The following is a 22,347-nucleotide window of genomic DNA, read 5'->3' as shown; positions in this document are numbered from 1 at the left end:
TGAAAGATGTTGGTCCAGGACAAATTTGTTAAGACTTGTAGTGAACAGATTCCTGTTTTAATATATAGCAATTCCCAGAAGTACTATGATGGTTTTAAATAGGTAAACAAAGCAAGTTTCTAATTACTAGCTCCCCATTTCCCCGTGCTTCCTTGCTACTCACATAATTTGTTTAAGTCTCTAAATTTAGCAGCTTTCGTGGAGGTGGTAGGACTAAGAACAGTAGCCTTCTGACGCCCTGAAGCTCCTGATGGTCCGTGCTGTTGTACCAGGGTGCACGGCACAGTACCGCAGAACTTTAAGGGGTGTGTATTGCAGAAATTCGTGCTTTATAGTGAAACATTTGAAGTTAGGCAGCCCCCTGCCAGCTTCATATCGCTCTAGTTGCTGACATACCAAGCTTCTAGCTCCAGTTAAAATGGCAGGAACCACACTGTTTTTATTGGCGTAGCTTTACAGTTATGACTGAAGAGTTCGATAACATTTGTGTTGAAGAACGTTTTAAAAAGGAAAATTCTAAAAGCCAGTGTCTGTCTAGACGTAATGATTTGGCTCTTAGCTACGTACGGTGATGGTATAGCCCATTGCTTTTAACTCTATATCAGTTAAAGGTTACCAGCACTAGTTGCTTAAAATATACAAGACCATGGTGTTGATACAGCTGGATGTGAACTTGTCTCCAATAAATCTCTCCACCATAAATAAGATACAGAAAGTTGGCATAGATAAGACAACACTATATTTTGAGAAGATTACTCAAAACGCCCTTTTTTCAGGAATATTAGGCATAGCTGAAACTGCTGTATGTGTTTGATCCGCTGGTGTGCCATGCACGTGAAGGGTACTGTCAAAATAGTTTGCTAAGTAGTTCTTAGACTTGTGTGGTAGTAATGCAAGGAATACTAAATAAAATGTACTCTTTTGTATTGTTGGAATACCTGTTTCTTTTCTAATTCTGGTATGACTGCATTTAAAGCAGAATTTTTGTCCATTTAAACTGAACCAGGATTAGGTCCCTTGTTAAGATCCAAACTCGTTTCTTCATATTGCTTGTTTTATACTTTCAACTTTTATTCTGCTTTTAGATTGAATTCTTCATTTTTTGTTCAGATCATCAGATCTGGTGGATAACTAAGGTGTCTGTGAGAAGGCTGTAAGGATAACATAAAGAAAACTGTTAATTTTGAAAGTGATCTAGCTTGTTTCCTACATTTTCATGGGGTGGAAAAAGATTTCTGAAAATGTTGCTAATTAGACTGAATAACTTGAAGAAACTGAAATTGGCGGGGGATGGGGAGGGGGCGGGGGGCATTGGTCAGTGGTCCAAAATAGCAAATCTCTGGTCTCTGGAACTGTGTAGTTCCAGAAGCTTAAGCTGAAAAGAAATCCACATGGTTCTAGTGAAAGCTCCTAGTAAAAGGAGCTGAAGAGTAAGAATATAGGTCTGTGGATTTTGCATGAGTAATCCTATCATCATATCCCTCCTACTTGACTTCGTTTTATATACATTTCCTTTGTTTATTTGTTTTACATATTTGAGAAGGCTTTCCTGATAGGGATGACTAGAGCTTCCAAGTAAATTTAGTTTGCTACCCTTCTTGTTTTTAAAACGGACCAAAAACAACCCATAAATCATTAATATAGTTTGCTTTCAATTAAGAGTGTCAAATGCAGATTAAAAAAGGAGTTTGATAATTATAACGCACTAATTCTAATCAGAGGTATTTAACTAGTTGATTACTTGCCCTTTTGTGGGCCCAAATCAATAGACCTATTTTGGCTGTAGGAGCGGTGGTAAGCGCAGATAACGAACCGGGTGATTCAGATGTAGGTATTAATGCATAGCCAGTTCTGCTGTACTTTGAAAAAAAGTGAAAGGGGAATGAGCTGGAAGTAATGACATCTGCTGACCAGCCTTGATTCTAAGGAAAAACGATTGTGAGCTTTTTTTTGTAAAAAAAAAAAAAAAAAAAAAAAAAAAAAAGAGGCAATAGCAGGTAGTGCAAGTGACCTTGTGGTGAGGAAAGGAAGGATTCAGCCATGAATGAGGAAAGTGCAGCAGCAGAGATGGAAAATAAAGGTAAACAGTGAAGGTAAAGTATAGTATATAGTTTTTTGGCGTTTGTGGTTGCTGTTCACCGTCCCTCAACTTTCTTGTTGTTTTAATATGTCGGAGTTCGATAGCTTGGCTCTGAATTGTGGGAGAAAGCTAGGTGTCTGGGAAGGTACTTCAGTGCAGGAAAAGTCAGGAAACAGGTAGCTACAATAGATGCCGTTATACCAGGAACCCAGACAGAAGCTCTCTTTTTCCTTCCAGGATAAAACACCTTTTTTTGTCTGCCTTCTACTAATTTATGGGGTGAAGGAGGGAATAGAGGTGAAGGAACAGTTCTTTTTCTGTTCTTAGTTGAGGCTTGGGGAGGGTCTAGAATTAGCTCTATTAGTCATCTGGGATAGGAGGTATAAGGGAGGCAGGTCTAGTGTTGGCCCTTAATCGTGTAACTGTGTAAGGTTTGTGTTAGAACAATCTCTTTCAAACAAGATGGGTTAAGCAGGATATTTTCTTACTAGGATTCCCTGCATCATCTCTAGGTTGCATATCAGTAGCTATTGGTCTCTTTTGTGTATCCATCTCTTCCATGAATTTGTCTAATTTTGAAATCGTTTATGCTGTTAGTATCAGAAATGTGTGACAAGCGTGTTTCCTAGCTTTATGCATGGTATGGAGAGGTACTTTGTATTTAAAGCTGTTGCTGGTCATGTTTTGACTCTTTTTCTTTTTCTTTTTTTTTTTTTTTAAAGAAAAAAGTGAATAGTCATTAAATATTCAGAATCTTTACAGCATTCGTATTGGATGTATTTCTATCATATCCCCCCTAATTAACTCTTTAGACCTAAAATAGTGAATATCTTCTCCCTACTGTATCCTTGTTACCCTCTTCTGTATCCCTTTTAGTGCTATTTTTTCGTTTTTTGAGAACTGTAGGTAGTATTTGTAGGTGCAGCATTTTTTTTTTTTCAGTGGCATAATGATGTCTGTTTTATTCTCGGTTCCCTTCTGGTAATTCATGTATTTGTCTCTTCTGATCACTGCGTGATATTGTCGTTCTATTTTCTTTCAGGAATCTTAAAGATTCCAAAAAAGAGACTTTCAAAGTGAAAAATCCTTTTCTCACATATTTATTCCATTGTAACACATGCTTACTGTGAAAAGCTTGTTTTGATAAGTACAGGAGCAGACTATTAAACTGTACTTAATCTGTGTTCTGGAATTGTTACTGTCCTCTTCAGGATTCCAAATTCCATTTTTGTTTGTTTGTTTTCCCCATGTTTAGCCTTGCAGTGGAAAGGGGGCATACCGCGGTTCCTCTCATGTTGTCTTTCGATATATTCCTGAGTTGCCCAACAACTACTTGTTTGAGATCCATGTTGCTGACTAAGTCTATCAGATTTTTTCTCTACTCTTTAACTGCATCTTTTCCTAATTTGTCTATGGAGTGTATATCTTGTAGTGGTAAGTTATTCTTATGGGGCACATATATATATCTTGTATGGGGCACATTTAATGTGTTCTGCTTTAAAACACATCTCTGAAAGGTCTGAGTGATGCTTGGGAAGGCAGTGAATGTGATAGTCTGAGTTAATGGTAGTCCCTGTGTGGTATGATTTAAAAAAAAAAAAAAAAAAAAAAGCTTCAGGCAATGTAGGGCTGTGCTCGTTTGGAGGAAAAAAAATTATTTCTTAAAGTTGAAAGAGGTTTTCCTTAATGTTGAAAGCAATGATGGGTCAAAATTGCTGGTTTGTATTTCTTGCGTGCAAAAATTGAGCACAACTAATATGAATTGATCCCATTATAATTACATAAAGCCTGTGGAGTGTTAGTGCGGGTGAAATGATTCTACTCTTACAGGTGACAGACCTCTTGCATCATATCCTCTGCAGCAGTGGCAGAATTTGTCCTAATAGTGTGATTTGTACAATCCCAATAAAGCCTCTGTGAACTTTTAGTTGTGGGTTTTGTGGGTGTTTTTGTGTGTGTATTTGTGTGTTTCTCTTTTCCTTTTAGGGTGATATTTTTGACTTGTAGAAGTATATTTTTGTACATTGTTTCAGCTCTCTGAAAACTGTTGAGGAGGCTAGTTAAAATTACCGGTTTTTAATTTTTATCAGATTTATCCAGTTTCATCAAGATTAATCCAGATTTTTTGTATATCTTTGGCTTTTTCTTTACCGCACAATTTTCAAAACATTGGTATTTGTTTTTGTGACTTGGTCTGTAATGATGTTGTGGTAATTGAAGTCAATGTTGCTATTTTCTTCCGGTAACTCAAGATCACAGGCTGTGCTTTAAATTTTCTAAGCTTTGTCCATGGAAGTGATTCTGGCTAGTTATTTAAGCTCAGGCAGTTAGTAAAATGCATGAAGTGTTTTTAATGACTTCTAAATTAGGTCTATAATTGTCTTGTCTCAATAACAAATTTTTAAAACGTCTTTCTTGTTTCTAATTCATTTTTTTCAATCCTGTCATTCAGAAAAGTCTAGGAGTTTAAAAAAAATTTATGAAAATCATCTTTAGTAGCTGTCAGTTGTGGGAAGAATACAGAAGGAAAAAACAAAACGTAAGAGTCATTCTTCTGGAAAAAATTTAAGTCATGCCTCAGATTGAGACAGATAGAAAATTCACCCACAGAGGTACCACAGGTGTGTTTACCTCTGGCCTTCAAAGTCATTCACTCTATCCTCTTGTCAAAAGTAGTAACAGAGATAGAAAGTGAGAGCCTTTATTCATTAGTAGTGTGGAAAAAGTGAACTGGTAAATTAAAAATAAAATATTTTGCAGTTGCCATGTCATTATCCTAAGTAAGAATTAAACACTGGCTTAAGTGGAAGAGGTGTGCCCTCTGCATGGCTACCATCACTCTGTAACTGAGCACAGTAGTAGTGTAGGTGAATTACGAACGTTTCTAGCTACTCAGCAGAGGATATGAGTGTGTTCTGGCACTTTATGATCAGAGATTGATACCCTCTGGATGGCATAAATACCCCTTGAAGAAAAGGAAGTTGATATAAGCAGGTCCTTTGGTTTGCCACTAGTTGGCACTTTCTTTATCTCTACAAATCTAGGTTCCTCTTCAACCAATCTCTGTAAAGTCCCAGAGAGACAACTGTTCTCTGTTAAACTTTTTGATTGCATGAGTTAGTCTCAGTCTATCAGTGAACCAGAAAAGATGCCCTGTGATTAAAATTAGCCAGCCAGCTTCAGTTTAAGTTTCTGAATTTGTTGCGGACAATGAAATTGCAATCAGTCTTTCATTGGGAAGCTGATTGTCCCTGGAAAATATTTGACTTTTTATTTCTAATAGTAGCTTGAGAATGCAGCTAATAATTGGCATGTGCTGGAATGTTCTTATTATACTAGACATTTAAAAGCTGACAAACACCGACAAAAGAAATATAAGTAAAAAATTACGGTGGATAGAAATAAATCCATTTTACAATTTGAGCTACTGCAAATGATCAGAGCTCTAATACAAGAAAGATGTATTCAGGTATATTATTGTTCACTGAAATTCCTGTCTCTACATATATTCTTTTGTGTGCCTGTTAAACATGATCTTAACATGAAGCCCTTTTTCTCCTAACTCAAAAGCTTTCTCGAAGTTGATGAATACCATACATAATGGTAAGTTATATTAGAATCTTTTTCAGAGGTTCATTTATCACAAAGGGTAGCCTTTTGTGGAAAAACCTGATTGAAGGTCTGCATATTCTATTGATTGGGTGAAATACAGGTCTGCAGTGAGTCAATTGTTCGGTACTTGAGTGAAAACTTTGTAGATTGTCTGCAGGAGCCTGATAGGTCAATAGTTCCTCAGTTTTCTTTTTATGATCTTTTTGTATGTGAGCAGTAAAATGATAACAGTTTTATTCTAGTTCTGAGATTCTTTTCTTTAATTTCATGAATAGTGTTTCTAGTTCTTCTTCTGTGTTCCATTCATGGGTGTGTTACAGTGGTGTCTACCTCAGGCATTCTCCCACTTACTTCCTGACTACTTATATTACTACAAATAATGCATGTGAAGGTATCCTTGTTTTGTCCATTCTTTGTTCTGACAGCCCAGTGCTGCCCGTTTCTGTCACTGGTGACGGTACTATCAATTTCAGAGGGAGAAATACTGCATCTTTAATGTATCGGGCACTAATTGCTCTTTCCCTTTAGTGTTCAGTATTGGCTTTGTACCTCTGGTCTTGTATTCACTCATAGCCAGTGGAATTGAAATGTATCTTACTAAATTAGAACTCGGTTTACTTTTTCAAGACTTTTGTTCATTTGTAGGAAATAAACGTAACTATATTAACGAGTTACTGAAAGATTTAGGAGGGAACGTTTACAGGTAAAACCTTCTTAGGAGGTTAGTTTCGAAGGCGATCAAGATTATTTCTTTATTTTATGTTTAACTGGTGTCAGGTGATCTAGTAATAAAAACTTAGAAGTTTTTATCCAGTGGTGTTGGCCAAATAGAATGATTTTCTCATAGTTATATGTGTGTATGTTGGAAGAGCAGTGGTGTACATACTGCAAATTGTATCAACTCACTGTTCAGCATATGCAAAAGCATTTAAATATTTAAATTTTTGCATGGTGAAATTCTTTGCATGTTAAGCTAGCAATCATGATGGTTTTATAAGCCCTTTGCTTTTCGCATTGTTGGAGCCATGAATTACATCTGTTAGGCAGATGTCTGTAGTGGCGGGTCGTAAAGATTTTCAGTTTAATATTACATTTAAATTCATATTTCATAGTCTACATGTGAGAAATATTGAAATTTCTCTAGATTTGCTTTACTTTAGTAAAATAGGTTTAGCTTTTCCTTTTGATATAGGGTTTCCCTCTCACTCTCCCAGGTATACAGTGCTCTGAACCAGCTTTGTGATGAAGGAAAGCAAGTTCACCATTTTTCTGAACAAAAATAAAACATCTGAAGGGTATCTGACAGTGTGTGCTGAATTTGGACTTGGTGAGTTTCTGCTGTTTTATAAGCAGAGCCTTTTCGCTGTTTCATGTTGAAGAGGTATAGGTTCACAGTGGAGTGCAGAACAGAAATTGATGCAATGCCATTTGTGACCATTTGATTCCACATTGCGCTTCTGATTTCTTTTTCTTTTTTTAACCTGACTGTGTATTCTTAACTCCAGCATAGAAGTTGGAAGGGCGTAGAAAAAAGAAGTTGCTTAATATTGTTTTCTTTATTGTCAAGTAATAATAATGCTTTGTATGGTTATACATTTTGAACCCGATATTGGGGGCAGCATAACATTACCTATGTGTTTGCTTTAGAACAGTGTTTGGATAGTGTTTTTATCTAAACTTTGCCTGATTTCCCTCCCCTTCCACCTTCCCTTTTCTTGTCTCGATAAGATTTTAAAGTCTGCCGTGTCCCACCTCTCCCTCCCCCCACCCTGGTCTTTGCAGTTTTGTTGCATACTCTTGTTTTGATGGGGGCATGTATACAGATAAAATCAATGAGGGAAGGCAGAGATTTTTGTAATATGAGCAGCAAGGAAAGATGTTGCCACTTGTATCTAGGATGAAAAGAAAATATTTTGGCTTGACGTAATTCTTAAATCTAGGAAGATAGTTTACTCCAACAGCATATTCAGATTATGGGTCCAGAAGACAACAAGGACAACAGCATTGTAAGATTTTTTTGATGGGGGCAGGAGGCCCCAGGAGCTCGTTTATAGTTGCATAGAATTGAAGTTGGCTACACATTAGCAAGAAGGCATCAAAAGGAAAAAAACCCAGGAATTTTGGGTTGAATGGTGACAAATACAGCCTTGGAGCAGAGAAGTTCATTGGATATCTGTTAGTATAAAGGTGGTGGTCAAAGCCAGTCAATTGAATTTGATGCTGATAGAGTGTGAAGGGGGAAAAGATGATCGCCAAAGACTTGAACACTTTTGAAAAGGTTGGTTAGAAAGGGGAACTAGAGAAGAGTAATGCAAACTGTATCTTTTAATAAAGGTATCGTTCTTAATAAAATGGAGTCAAGATAGTTGAAGACAGAAGTGATGCGCTAAGGTTTTGCAAGTATAAAGCTTAAGTCCTTACTCCTAGGCTACTTAATTTTGGTAGATATTTTTGCCAACTTTTTCTTTTTTAACATGTAAAAAGAAACAATGATAAAAATTGCAGTTGAGATAAATGCAAAGCTTTCACTCCAATTCGTAGTGTGAGAATTTCATGTTTTGTCCTTCTCAGTCTTACTTTTGGACCTATTTCATGTTTTGTCCTTCTCAGTCTTACTTTTGGACCTTAGAGTCAAACTTTTTGACTCTGAAGCTTCTTACATTCTACATCATCTTTATGGGCCTACCACTGGAAAGCAGGAAGAGGGGATGCAGACGTGCGTGTCTGTTGGGGGATTTAGTGCATACTAAATGTAGCAAATGATGAAGATTATAATTTCATGTTAGAGCTAGCGGTGAATTGTAGTGGTTTGTTGTATTCTTTCTCTGGCTATTTCTCTTCTTGCTCATTCTGTTTTCTGTCCATTTTCTTTCTTGTTCCTGTTCTCAGTTCTTTGAGTTTTTGCTTGTTTCATCTTACTCTTAATTCGTGAGTTGTTGTGGTGGGAGTTGTAGCACAGAACAGGTTGTCATTGTGCCCCAAATTCTGGCACTCCAGTCATCTTTAGAAGACAGTGCATTTGCAAAGGAAGCTTTCAGTTCTGCAGACTTGGCCTCAGCATTAATGCAGGCAAAATTTAGCACATGTGCTGTGATTTTTATTTTTTAACAAGATAATTGTTAAACTGAAAAATGGATGAGTTAAAAAATTTTTCAATATAGCCAAATTTAGACAGACATTTACAGAGTTGATAGAAAGGCATACGTGCCTGTGGTGAAGCATGGGGACAGTAGTGTTTCTCAGCTAAACCACATAAATTTAAAGAAGGGAAGAGAAAGGCAAATTATAAAGACAGCCTGAAACAGATCCTCTCTGCTGATTTTATTTTTTGGTATTTTTTCAGAGTATTGAATAATGGAGTCTTACTGTTAAGTTGTCAGATGCTGCAACCTGAGGTATAATGGGCTCACTATGAGTTTCTGAAATTCCTCTTTAAAGTGTTAGTTGTTGATGATAAACTGCTATGTAGTCTTTCAGCAGTTAAGGCAACAGCTGTTCCCCACAACCAGAAATAACTAATCATAGTTCAGTTCCCACTGTTACTCATTTTAGCCTCTCTAAAGTCCCTGTTTTCCAAAATTCTGGCTCAGTCAGGGATCCTGCCTTCAAAGGCACCAACTTCAAAACACTGGAATCCGGAAAGGGAGAAAGAACTTTAGACATAGAAATTCTTTTAAAAAGACTGTACTCTGCTAAGAGTAAAGAGGATTCTAGTGCTTACATTGATTTTTACTTCTATGGCATTGAGATAGATGGGTGTCAGACAAATTTTGAAGCTGTGATAGGTTTTCAGATACCTTAAGCTAATGCAGTAAGGTCTTCCTGGGAATCAACAGGCAGCTTAGATACAAATGGCATGCTCGTACTCTGGCATACTTGCGTAATGAGCCTTATGCTTTTACATATATATATATATATATATATATATATGCGCGTGTGTGTAAATATATATACACGCATGCACACTATTGCAGTAACATAAGATATATGTCCTGGCTCATAGTGACAAAAATCAACATCTAAATAAAAATTATAATCTTTCTTTATCAGTTATTCTTCCATATCTAACTTAATCTTCCTGCAAAGATTTTTCCCTACTGTGAAATATTTGAACAACAGGTCTTTCCTGTAGTTCTAAGCGTGTGTGTATCAAATTTGATCATGGAGCTCTGGATCTTATCGATCTTATTCCAGAAGAGTACTTCAAAACTTGTTGAAGCATATTAGAGCAAGCATTAAATTCCTGATAAGCGTGTCTTATTTCATAAACCTGAAATAATTGTGTATGTGAACCTTAAACAGGCTGTTATAAAGCATCTCAAAGATTTGTTCTGGGGATTCAAGCTCTGGATATTCATGCTCAAAAACCAACTAGCAAACTTTCGTTAGAATTATCTCTGTTAATGCTTTTATCAGGGGGATTTTTAGTGTGTATATATAGCACAAAAGTGAATAAAGAAAGAAAATTCATAGAGTAAGATGCTGGCTTTCCTTCTTCTCTAAAATGAAGCGTGTAGTTATGCTATTGGACAATTGCTTGCTGTAATTCCTAATTAAAGATGTTTCTGCAGGAAAAAAAAGGGAGAGACCGACAGTCCCCTAAAAATTGTTTGGTACAAGCCCAGCGCAATATCATCTCGGCATTCCACACTTCCTCTCTCTTTGTGATACTTTATAACAAATGTATTCAATAGACTCTGATACCTTCTGGAGTTAGCTTATAAACAGCTGCACAAGTTTCAGCGGTGCAAACTCTGAACCAACAAGACACGTGCTCCTAAATTTCTTTTAGTCAGGCCAGACCACGTAGTGTATTTCTGGAGGCGTTGGAAGGGTATAATGGAAGCCTGTCATCTGATCAAAATAATATGATAAGTGAGGGTGTCTGAATCTATTTATGTGAACAACCTAATATCAGTCATGTGATGGGAAGAAGACCGTACAGCCCAAGTAAAAGTACAAGGAAACGCTCTGCAATAAGAAACTAGATAAAAAAAAGTAAAAAGGCAAAGTTACAGGCACTGAGATGTTTGGAGAATCCATTCAGTTAGTGATTTTGAGTGCTTTTGGTGAGAGAAACCAGGAAAGATTTATGTTTTGGTTTGTCATTGATGTTTCCTGCACGTATCCCAGAAGAGTGTACAGAGTTATTTTACTGGGTTAGAGCATGTGAGCTAGAAACGCATGTTCTCTTCTAACCTATTTTTTGATTGAAAAAATGGAAAATTACCTTGGAATTTCTTGAAGGATTCAGAGCTTCTTTTACAAAATGAATTGTCTCCCATACCCCTACAGGTATGCTTCTCTGCTTTTTCTACTGTAACGTGTGAGTGCTCCCCACTCCTCCCAAACCCATTTCTATACTGGGTCCCCCTTTCTCCCAAGCTGCCTTCAACTCCTGCAGTCTCTTCTCCCCTAATGTTGACCCTTTTCTTTTAATTTTGCCTAAATGATTTCTTCTCCTGCATGGTAAGCCTTAGTGTCCTGTGCATCTCTGCTCTCATCCCCATTTTTCCTGTGCTTCCGACATTGATCCAGAATAGCACAGTGGAATTTAGCAGACTGCCAGACTTGAAACAAATGAAAGGAAATCTTTTTCCCAAAACACACAGTTGGAATAGCTTTGTCAGGGGACATGATGTGGAAATTTACCTTGGTTCAGAAAGTATTGGAACAAATTTATCTGGGGGGTGGGGTGGTGAAAGACCGTTCCTCAAGGACCGTTCCTCAAGCTCAGAATCCTTTAGTCATAGATTTCTAGCGGCTGGCAGAATATTCAAGGGCTTCATGCTTACTTCATGCTTTTTCTTGTGCTTCTCCTCGGGCAGTGGCTGTTGCCACTATTAGAGATAACGTGCACTGGGCTGGATAAACAGTGGTGTAGCTCTCCTCAGATTCCTAGCCCGGTGTGTCATTTATCTGCATCCTCATATTCCCCTCCTCCCAATGAGCAAATCTACCTTGGCCGGGCTGTGAAAAATGTGTTTTCAAGCCTTTCTACTATGGAGGGCTGCAGTGAAAGACCTATAGCAGCTTGGATATTAATTCAAAGTAAGAGCGGCCACGCCGCTTGCACCAGCAAGCCGCAATCTTCTGACAGTGGTTTAAAGAGTTTTGAAATCTTGTACTTAAAAGCACACATATGGAATTAAAAGTCTAAATGAGAACTGTTATATCGACTAAACTGATTAAAACAGCTCAAACAAGTTGTTTCCTGTTAGCCAGTATACGTATTCATCAGTGTAACACCTACTGAAGAGCGAGTTCTGTGCTGTTACTGGCATAAGTGTAGTAGTCATTAATGAGTGTTAGGTCAAATGTAAAATAACATTGTTGGCTATAGCAGGTGGGACTAAGTGAACAGAATATTAGACCATTGTGATAGCCCCATGGATCAGTTCTGATCCCTATACCCTCACCCTTTGCTGGTTATTGTATAAATTCTTGAAAGGATAGAGATGGTTGTTAGTGAGGCCAGGATCATGAAGGTAGGAATGGAAGTAGGTAGAAGAGAATGACTTGGACGCCTTTTGCTGGTTGAAGCATCACAAAGTTGGGATTAATTTTAATGAATCCTGGTAGGAGACTTCAGGCCTATGCTATATTTGAACACCATATGACCTCGTCTTTAAATCACTATGATTCATAGTGTGTGTGACATTGTCATGCAGATTTGTGTTCCTCAGTTGTTTGGAGATTCTTGTCAGACATTTTGATCTTTGGCCATAAATCCAATCCATACAGTATTTTCAAAGGGAATAATTTTGGTAATCAGTCAATTGTCAATAGTTATGAAACTAGAATAGTTGTTCCATTTTGAAAATATATTTACATACATTTTGTTTCTTCCTTCCCCTCTGCCCTCAGCAGCATGTATTCTTTGGGTACTGCAGATCTGAGAGCTCTTTTTTCCTTCTACCTCATCATGAAAAGGAAGCAGAATGCCTTTCATGAAAGGAGGACATTGACTATTGCTCTCTGAATGCGGCTGGTGTGCCACGATGGGAAAAAAAAAAAACAACAACAACTCCCAGTCACTGAAAGGAAGGGACATACTGGCTTGTTATGAGGTTGCGGATAAATAACTATTATTTTCCTACACCTCAAGAACTGTTACTTTAGAATCTTGCAAAAACCTGTCTGAAATTAAACTCTGCCGCTAAGCTCATCAGCAGAAGGAAAGCAGATTATTTGATCCTTAAACTTAAGATCTCTTCATGAAGGAAGGAAACCAGATGGCCCTAGCATCAGGCCATAGTTTCATTACCTCGGATAAAATGAAATGAAATACTGTTGCTAGTTTGGCAGTCTGAAACCCAGCTTTCTCTTTGTTATCTTTTAAGATTATGGCATCACATTAACCTATTTGCTATTATTTTATCCATAATGGAAAATGACAAATTGTGGGTTAATTTTTCTATTGTTACATCCTGTTGGGAAGGAACGTGTTCTTGCTTGTTTAAAGGAAAAGAAAGTAAATTATCTAATCAATTTTTCTAAATGTTTACTTGCTGCTTTACAGGCAACTATGTTCAAAGGCACTTTTTCATCTTACTCGATATAGAAAGTTGTCGTGTTTTTAAGGGGGAAGTTCTTGAAATCGCCATAGGAAGTGAAGATACTGAAAATGTATATACAGCTTCAGATTTTGTAAGGAAGGTCTTACTCTTAGGAGTCAAGTTTTCTTTTTATATTTGTGAATTCCCCTAGAAGTCCCTTTTAACTTATTTTTCTCTTCTCTCTCACCTCCCACCAAGATAGGAAGGGAAATCTTAGGGTCTGTAGTTATGTGCATCTCTTACAGGCTTGTAAGTTTACATTTCTAAAAACTCGTAGACCAGCCTATGCTCGTCCTAAAGTTTTTGCAAAATACTAGGAGCAGCCAACTATGATAGATACCTCCAAAATAACTTACTCTTGTCATAGTCGCAGAACTGTTCCAAGAGTTTCAAGGTAATGGCTTCAAAAAGAAAATACAGCTTTATGGTAGAGAGAATTTTTTTTCTAGTTTCCTAAGAAAGCAGTGCTTCATACATGGTGGCTATCTTGATTTTGGCCCTCAGTAAGCTTTGACCCCGTACAACTGTAGCCTTTTTTTTTTTTTTTTTTTTCCTCGTTCAACTAGGAAATTACCTGCGTAGGAAGAAAATGTGAAGAGGGGGCTATAGTGTTAGAAAATGTAAGAACTGGGAATTTTGCAGTTAGATGAAGGGATCATGATGAGGGAGCCCAGTGTGTTGATATCATCCTTGAGATGCAAAGCTATTGAAAGCCAGAAGTTCATCTGCTTTATTAATTCTTTTGCTCATGGAACTCCTTCTTTTTGAGATTTTGAATAAAATCACTAAAGTTGTTCTGCATGCTGCTTCATGATGTATGTTAACTGCTGCACGGTCTAAGTTTAGGACAGCTAGTTCTGATTTGAGCCCATTTATACTCTTTCTCACTATTCTTGAAGTTTTTTTATTTCCTGTATTATCTATTTCATCATTGATTATCAGCAAAAAGTTGTGTGGGGTTTTTTCGTTTTTGTTTTTTTTTTCCTCGATCTGCATGATCTGCTCTGTTCCTTTCTCTGTAGTAATATACTTCTGTGCTGAGCAGGCAGGTATTTCTTGTCCAGAGTTTTGCAGTTGCCTTTTATTAAGTGTTTCACTTGAGCAATGCAGGCTGTACATCTTTTGTTTTTCCTTTTTTTCTTTTCCCTCTCAGACCCTGAAATCATGTTTGAGAACTATGTTAGCAGTGTTAAGGATAATCAGATTTTACCCCCAAAAGAGTTACATGCCTGTTTCCATGTGTATCAGCAGTTAAACAATTATGTCCTATTTTAAACTATTAAGATTATATTTAACAGCATGCTACTTGGGCTTCTTGCAAATTACACAATGTATTTCATCACAGGTTGTGACTGTTTAGCTTTTCTGTAGTGTGGGAAGTACTTTAAGTTTTTAAATGTGTTTTAACATAACTTTGATTTATGTTCAGGCTTTCCTTATTATTCTTTGCTGATTCAGAAAGTGATTGATTTATCTCCTGAAAAACCAAAAGGACAACTTGATGTAACTGAGACATTATAAATATCTTCTTTCTTGGCTTTCTAACATGATATGTGCACAGTTTTATGCAGGTATTTTTGAAATGGTGTGAAAATCAAAGATTGATTTGCATGTTCAGCGTCCAGTTCTTATTCGAGTGGTTTCATGAAATAGTATCTTGGTTACATGAATGGTTCCAGAAAGTGCATGTACTTACGTATTATGTAAGGTATTGCTAAATGAAAATACTTAGCCCAAGGAGAATATGTGGATAGGTCCTTTGTCCTATCGTTTGCAACAGCAACAAATAATGAGCTTCTTATATTTAAATAAAAAACAAAAAACAAAACCTTGTTCCACTGGCAAATAAGTTTATTGCTTGTCTGTCTTCTAAAGTAGTTTTATGCCCGTGATTTTATAATTATCTACTTGCATTCTAGAGTTGTATTTTTAAGAGGAAGAATAAACCTTACAATTGAAATAGAAGCAGAAGCTCTGCAGTTATTAAACATGCAAGGTTCTGAAAGTTAAGAAAAACTACAATAGCGTGCTTTAGAAATTTGGAGTTCTTTTTCTGGCAAAATATCTATCTTTGTTATTACTTGACTCTCACTGAAAATTTCATCATTTTCTCCACTCGTTGTCATTGTTGTTTTATGAGAATGATAGCGCTTAGGGAGACCAGCTCTTATGATTTGATCATAAGTCTTGTGATATTTCATTTTTTCTTTCCACCTTAAAGTGACAGCTCCTGGAACAAAGTAGTTGCATGAGAATCTCATCTTTTTAAAGTAATTTTGTAGCTTTTGTAGTTTTAAATAACTGTACAGAATGCAGGGAGGAGAATATCCTCCCCCCCCCCCTTGTTTTTTTTTTTTTTTAATTAATTTAAAATCTTTGTTCTAAAGCAGATTTCATCCTTTTAAGGAGGCAGGGTTATTTTTTAGCTTTTATGATTGCTGATATAGCACTGAAGAATAGAGTCAGTAGCACAACTCTCCATTAATTATATTTGTTTTGGCAGTGTGGAGAGACAAATCTAGAGCAGAATACATAATTTACTGTCTAGTTAGATGAGACAGATGTAGTTGGAGAAAGGACATAACAGTGTGAATATGTTGAGGATCTTAACTGCTAGCAATTCCATAGTTGTAGATTTCCGGGATGGTGACGAAAAAAGGAGAAGAGGTAGATAAGCTGAGAAAGGAGGAGAAAAATGGAAGGAGAAAAGAGGAGCTGGTATGGAATTGAGCTGTGATGAAGAGATTGGGGAGAAGATTAGAACAAATGACTAATCTAGATTAGGCAGACGAAAAAATGACCGCTTTCCAAATATGTCTTTACCTGAGTTTTTTAGCTCTTCTTTCTGTGATGAGTCTGACTACTGGTTTTCTCTTCAGCTTTTCTTGACAGTTAAAGAGGCAGGAAATTTAAGATGCATCAGTGTTTGCGTAGTATGTGTGGGGTTGGATGATCTCAGTCTTCCTTGACTGTGTCTGTGCTCAGAAAGAATGCTGGGTGGAGAGTGGTATTTAACATTGCATATCTTCTTGTCGCTGCCTTCTTCAGATCATTTGTGTGAGTGACAAACTAGCTCCACCCTTTGCCTTCTAACTGGCATTTCAATCCTGTTGCTTTTTTTTTGATCTAACCATGTTCATTCTACTTCTGTTTACTCCCTGTGGCACTCTTCCTCTAACTGCAGTTCAGTGCTACCATGCTTGATATTCCTTGGCCAGCTGACAGCTCACTTATCTAATGCACGTGGAGCCTAACAGTTTCATAGACAGGTACTACTTCTTGTCCTGGGCTTCTGGTCAATAGGGATTTTCCTGACCTATATAACCAACTTTACCCTGCATGTAGATGAACAGAAGTAATGGCTTCACAGAGGGGTATGAACTCTCCTATTCAAATTGCTAACGTACAAGTCTGACTAATGTTAACATGTTTAGTCATTTACTTGTTGTTTGTGCTAGCAGAAATATTACTCTAGCTTTCTTAGATCACAGATGGAGTTCTAGTTTGTGAATAAATGAAATGTCACCACTTCTACTAGCAAATCTGAGGACTTTGTTCTCAGACTTGATGTCAGTTTTTTTCTAAAACTGCACTGTTTTATTAGTTGCCAAAATTCTCTTGCAACGTTTTTGAATGTATGTAGTTCAGAAATGTTTTGCTTTAAAGTAAAGAAGTATTTTTCATTCAAATCTTTTATGTTCAGTTAAACAGCCCAATACTTAATTCTTTATATACTTAAACTTTTATAGTAGCTCATTGAAACAATAAGCACAGATAGCAGACTCTGAAGGCAAGCATTTTAGCCAAAAATTCTGCTACTGTTAATATTTGAGCATAATGCACATAAATATTTGATGTATTGCAAACATTTTATTAAACCTTAAAACTGAATCTGTTTCCTGGATTGTAAAATGACAAGAGTGCTTCTGAGCATGGTTAGCATTTCAACACAGGAAATTTCTATATCGTATATTAAGTTATCTTATTTGTCTTGATTAATTTTCTATTACATATTTACATGGTTACTAAACAACAGAGGAGGGGGAGAGAGAGAGAGAGAGATGCATGTAATTGTTTTTGTAATTTTTTTCAGGTATTTTTAGCAGCAATGATGTAGCAGTATCATTTCCAAATGCAGTGTCTGGCTCAGGATCTAGCACTCCCGTTTCCAGTTCTCATTTACCTCAGCAGGCTTCAAGCCACTTGCAAGTGGGAGCTCTATCACCTTCAGCTGCGCCTTCTGTAACTACTGTTGTTGCTGCGACTCAGGTAAATTACCAGAAGAGTTTAAGATAGCAAACAATGTTATTGATCTATTTATTTTCAATGTTTAAAAAAAAAAAAACCCTTCATTTATTTGGAAAATAGGTTAATTAATAAGCACTGTATTTGTTGTGCAAACGTTCTTATAGTGGTTAGGAGTTCATCGTAATATTACATAGTCCCATCCTTGTGGAATTTAGAAATGTTTTTTTAAAAAGGTCTGTGGAAGTACATAGTAATAATGACTGTATTACGACAAATAACATTAATGCTGGTTACAGTTCATCAGCACTCTAACCATTGTCTGTTATCAGAACAGTATTTTAAGCAAGGATTTAAGACAGGAAAGCAGGGAAACTTTCTGGGTATTTCATATAAAAATGGTGGTATGAGATGGAGTAAAAAGGTGTTGACTTGGGAGATTTGACAAACTGACAACTAAGGCCAGTACAGGCAAAGAGGAGACCGAGGTTGATATCTTGATAGCAAATGAAAGATGACATGTGCTGTAATTCTGTATCTGAAAGGCCTTACAAAGGAAGATACGTAGTTTGTGTTTGATGGTGAAGGGATGAGCGAGTCAGTAGAGGGGTGCAAATCGAAGGGTGACGTGGTCAAAGTAATGAGCCAGAAAAATTATCTTTATGGCAGCATTTTGTATGGATTTATGTTGGCCAAGACTGCATTTGTCAAGGGCAGGGAGTAGGAAGTTTTAGTAGTAGAAAGCCAACACGATTAGAGTGTATGAGGGAATGCTGTACTGCACATAATGATGTTTTTACGCTTTCTGTGTTTCTTGTATTTGTCCTTCTCCGATGGGACTCTGTTTTACAGATAGATAAATTTATCTTTCAGTTTGCATAGAAGCCATCAGTTTATAATTTATAGTGTCTACAGTGATTTAAAATAGTGGATATAAAACATGAAGAATTAAAATCTAGCTTAATACGTAACTATATATTTTTAATACATGTATCACAGAAATATTCAGTGCGTACCAATATAGAATACATTTCAATATCAAATGAAACTTTGCAGGTGGCAGATCATATTTTTAAGGAATCTTTTTTGGGCTGGTTTGCTAAAGAAACAAGGCTTGTGCTATCACAACGTGTCTATATGTAACTTCTCTCTGGTAACTTTGAAACCTGTTGGCCAATTTCACCCAAATATAACTGAATTTCAGAAGAAAATAAATAGATTTCTTACGTGTTTGATGAAAATAGGTGGCCAAATAAAGAGAGACCCTATTAATATCCCACTGGAGGAAAGAGTACAATATCAACTTCCCTTCTTCAGACTTGGTTTAAAACTATCTGAATACGAGAGGACTGGAAGATGGCTTAATATGGCGCAAGTTTTTAGATTGGGTAAGCCCAACATCTGTATTGCACAAATTGACAGAAACTATTTGAAAGAAATAAATAAAAAATACGATGCTTTGGGGAAGAGCCAAGTTAGCTTTTGTAAAGGGAAGTTGTGAGCTACTGGAGCTCTTTGTTCAGTAAGATGTGGCCAAAGGATACATGTATTGATATCATTTTCTTGACTTTCCCAAAATCACTCACCAAAGATGCTTAAATAAGTAATCAGGAGATAAGGGGAAAGGTCATGTTGTAATTCAGTAGCTGCTTAAAAGACCTGGTGGGGAGAGGGAGGACACAACAACAACAAAACAGATGTTCCATTTTCACAGTGGAGAGGTTTACCATTGCAGTCTCAGAAGGATCAATGTTTTTGCCTCGTATGCAGTTCAGTATATTCATAAACGATCTCGAAAAAGAAGAGGAACAGAAGTAAAGTTTGCTGATGATGATAAGTTATGCAGTGAGCTGACATGAGGGTCAACTGTGACAAACTGCAGAAGGACCTAAGCACCTTATGTTGACAAGGTAGAGTAAGAGGGCAGGTGAAATTCAAGTTAAAGAGAAAAGACAGTCTTCATCCAAAACAGATACAATAGGCCTGGAAGAAGTACAAGAAGAGCAGCAGGAGTGAACAGTGTCCAGGAATAGCATCTGTGTAAGGAAAGACTAAATAGCGTAGGACTCTTTGGTCTGAAAAAGAGACTCTGAGATGGGATAAGACCAAGGTCTATAAAAACACAAATGACATGGAAAAGGTAAATAAGCAAGGGCTTTGCACTGACCCATTTAGTTGTTAAACTCTGCCAGAGGATAAGTGGATTCAGAAGGCAGTTGAACAGAGTGCATGTTTAGCAGTCAGGAGCAGAAGTACTGTAGTGCTTTCTCCTCCTGTCAGCACCAACGGGTAGATTATACTCTATGAGGTGTATTTTCTCTTAGTGTTTAGCTGAGCTGGAGAGCCCTGCATAGGTAAATTAAGTGCCTGAAATTCCTGTCCATGATTTGCCTTTGTTTTTTGGGAGATGTGAATTTCTTGTGATTTTTTTCAGAGGAGTCATGTATCTTGTGTCAGTGTAACTTGTCTTCAAGTGGTCATAGATTTAGTTGTCAGGGGCTTATCCACAGCTGCTACCATTTAAAGAGTCTTTCGGTTTTGAAGTATCAAGGGAGGTTCAAATGGTGACAGGTTTTGATTGACAAACTTAAAAGGGAATTCCTGTGTTTGCACAGAGAATTAATGAAGTCCTACACTACTGCTGTGATTCTAGGACTGTATTTTGGTAGCTAGTGTTTGCCTATTGGAAATTTGTAAGGACATAGTTTTTGGGTTTCCTTCTCTGTATCAACAGTGCCAACATATAACATTGAACTGAGTTCTTCCATCATCTCAGCTGTTAGGCAAGCATTGATGTTTCAACCAAACATTGTACTTAAGATAAGCTGTGTGACTTCACATGTCTCTAGGTTATGATCTGCAACTGAGACAGCTATGTTGTTATCCCAGTGTTTTTTTCCCTTCTGTATTCCCTGTCTTCACTGTTAGTGGTTAGACTGGCACTTTTCCTTTCTGTCTAGCATCCAGTAACATCCAGCAGGTGGATAATAGAAATGTTCAGTTTTGGCTACACTGCTCTGACTGTCACTGTTCTGTTTTCTTACTCTACTGTTTCATCAGTATTCAGAGAGATGTCTTAACAAAAAAGCTGTAGTGGCAAGAAGTGAACTGTTAATTGGCTCTAAGATCTATGGACATAGTTCCTCATTCATGGGGAAAATTATTTCACAGAGTACTTTCTGATATGGAAGAGAAAGGATAGATTTGCATTTTGGATTTTAAAATGTTAAATGCTTTTATTTCGTGATTCAAGTTTAGGATTGGCATTTTGTCTGTCATTGCAACGGGGAGATGAGTTTGCTTTTTTCCAGCTTTCAGGATTTGCGAATACCAAGCAGGCCTTTCCACTAGCAAGTGTGTTTGATTTCACGTTAAATCATGACGGCCACCAATAATGTCTTTTAATTTTTCCTGGATCCTGGCAGTCTTTTTTAGTTCCATTTTATGAGGTCCTTATTAGTAGTTGAAGGGACTTGATCAAGAGAACCTACTTTCCCATACAGTTACTGTAAATGACTGATTATACTTCAAGGATTGGGGTTCACGTACTTAGTTCTGCTAAGTTTCATCAGAGTGCTGTGTCTGCTTACAAGCTCTTGTATCTTGTAGATAAATTCTCAGTGTTTACCCGCTTCTTGACCATGCAAGTCTTCAGAAAATGGAGTGCTAATGTCTTTTTTGAGTAGTGTTCTAATTAAGAAAAGAGAAAATTAAAATAAATTAGATCATAGGTATACCTACAGTTGTTATGAGTTAAGATTGAAGCTTGTGTCTCTACAGCAGATAAAAATTATGCAATAGTCCAAAATTTTTTTTCTTAAACTATAAGAGATTAAGTGCCCGACTCTTGGCTGCACAGGTATTCGGTCAGGGTGGCAGACACGCACTTGGAGTAGTACTGGAAATTGCAATAGCCTCGAACGTGTTCTGTGAGGGTGCAGTCTTCTAAGACTTCAGTTGTAAAGTTTTAATTTCTACTAGGCGTTTGTAAACTATGATTTTTGGAAGATTATAAATTTCGTTTTGTTTTATTTTTCATCTTTTTGTAATGCAAGGGTGTTAGGAGATTCTAAACAGAAGGTCTTTGGAAAAAATATGTTTCCATAGACTTTAGAACACTGAAGTATTTTGACTAGTAGGTTATGGCAGGCATCTAATGCAGAAAATTTTGCCCATACTATTAGAAAAACTTAAAAGCAGCTGAAAGCAACAGTCTTAAAATGAGAAAATTAGATTATATTACTATGCCTATCTTGTTGAATAATTTGTATACAAATGTAAAGCTAGTGATTAAAAAACAAAGAAAGCAGTACCCCCAAGTGCTACTCTTTCTTGCAACAACTAAATTACAGTTATCTTAAAGATTAAAAAAAGGATCCTATGAATCCTGGCTTTTGATTCTATTTTCTAGTAGGATGTTTCCCACAGTAGTCTGGTATGCCTGAGTGTGTTGGGGTTTTTTGTTTTCGTTGTGTTTTTTTTCTTTTGTTTTTCAGACTGGCCTCATTGCAATCATCTTTTCTTCTGCATCTCATTTTCTTCTCCCTTCATGCAACCCCCAAACTTTTATTCCAGTCTGCTAAATCCAGAAGAGATTATTAGCTTGGATTCCATGCTGAGCCATAACTGAATTTAAATGTTGGTATTCATCACCACGTGGGAGTCAGTGGTCTAGCAAAAATCATTGCTGGGACGCTTGCTGGAAATGTGATTTTTTTTTTGGGTGCCCCTTCCCCTTTTCTGTGCTTTTTTGGGGCTCAGCCTCTGCTAGGTTATGCAGCTCAATTCAGTGAGCACACCAATGTATTTAACAACTGCAAAAATGTAAGAAAAAAGACGTATATGAGAGAT

The 22,347-nt window shown here is 37.0% G+C and overlaps 1 protein-coding gene across 13 annotated transcripts in view; it reads left to right on the top strand.

The window, feature by feature from the left end:
- MLLT10 (MLLT10 histone lysine methyltransferase DOT1L cofactor) overlaps positions 1–22,347 on the top strand; it is a 147,712-nt gene that overhangs the window by 96,609 nt on the left and 28,756 nt on the right. For all 13 annotated transcript variants that reach the window (XM_068934587.1, XM_068934591.1, XM_068934590.1 and 10 more), the window contains one exon: positions 17,345–17,520. In XM_068934587.1, coding sequence (XP_068790688.1) covers positions 17,345–17,520 — 176 coding nt within the window. The remainder of the gene's footprint in view (positions 1–17,344; positions 17,521–22,347) is intronic.

Source organism: Struthio camelus, chromosome 2 (assembly GCF_040807025.1).
Source record: "Struthio camelus isolate bStrCam1 chromosome 2, bStrCam1.hap1, whole genome shotgun sequence".
NCBI classification, from domain to species: Eukaryota; Metazoa; Chordata; class Aves; order Struthioniformes; family Struthionidae; genus Struthio; species Struthio camelus.
Note: the sequence above shows the minus strand (reverse complement) of the source record. Positions and strands in the feature narration are given on the sequence as shown.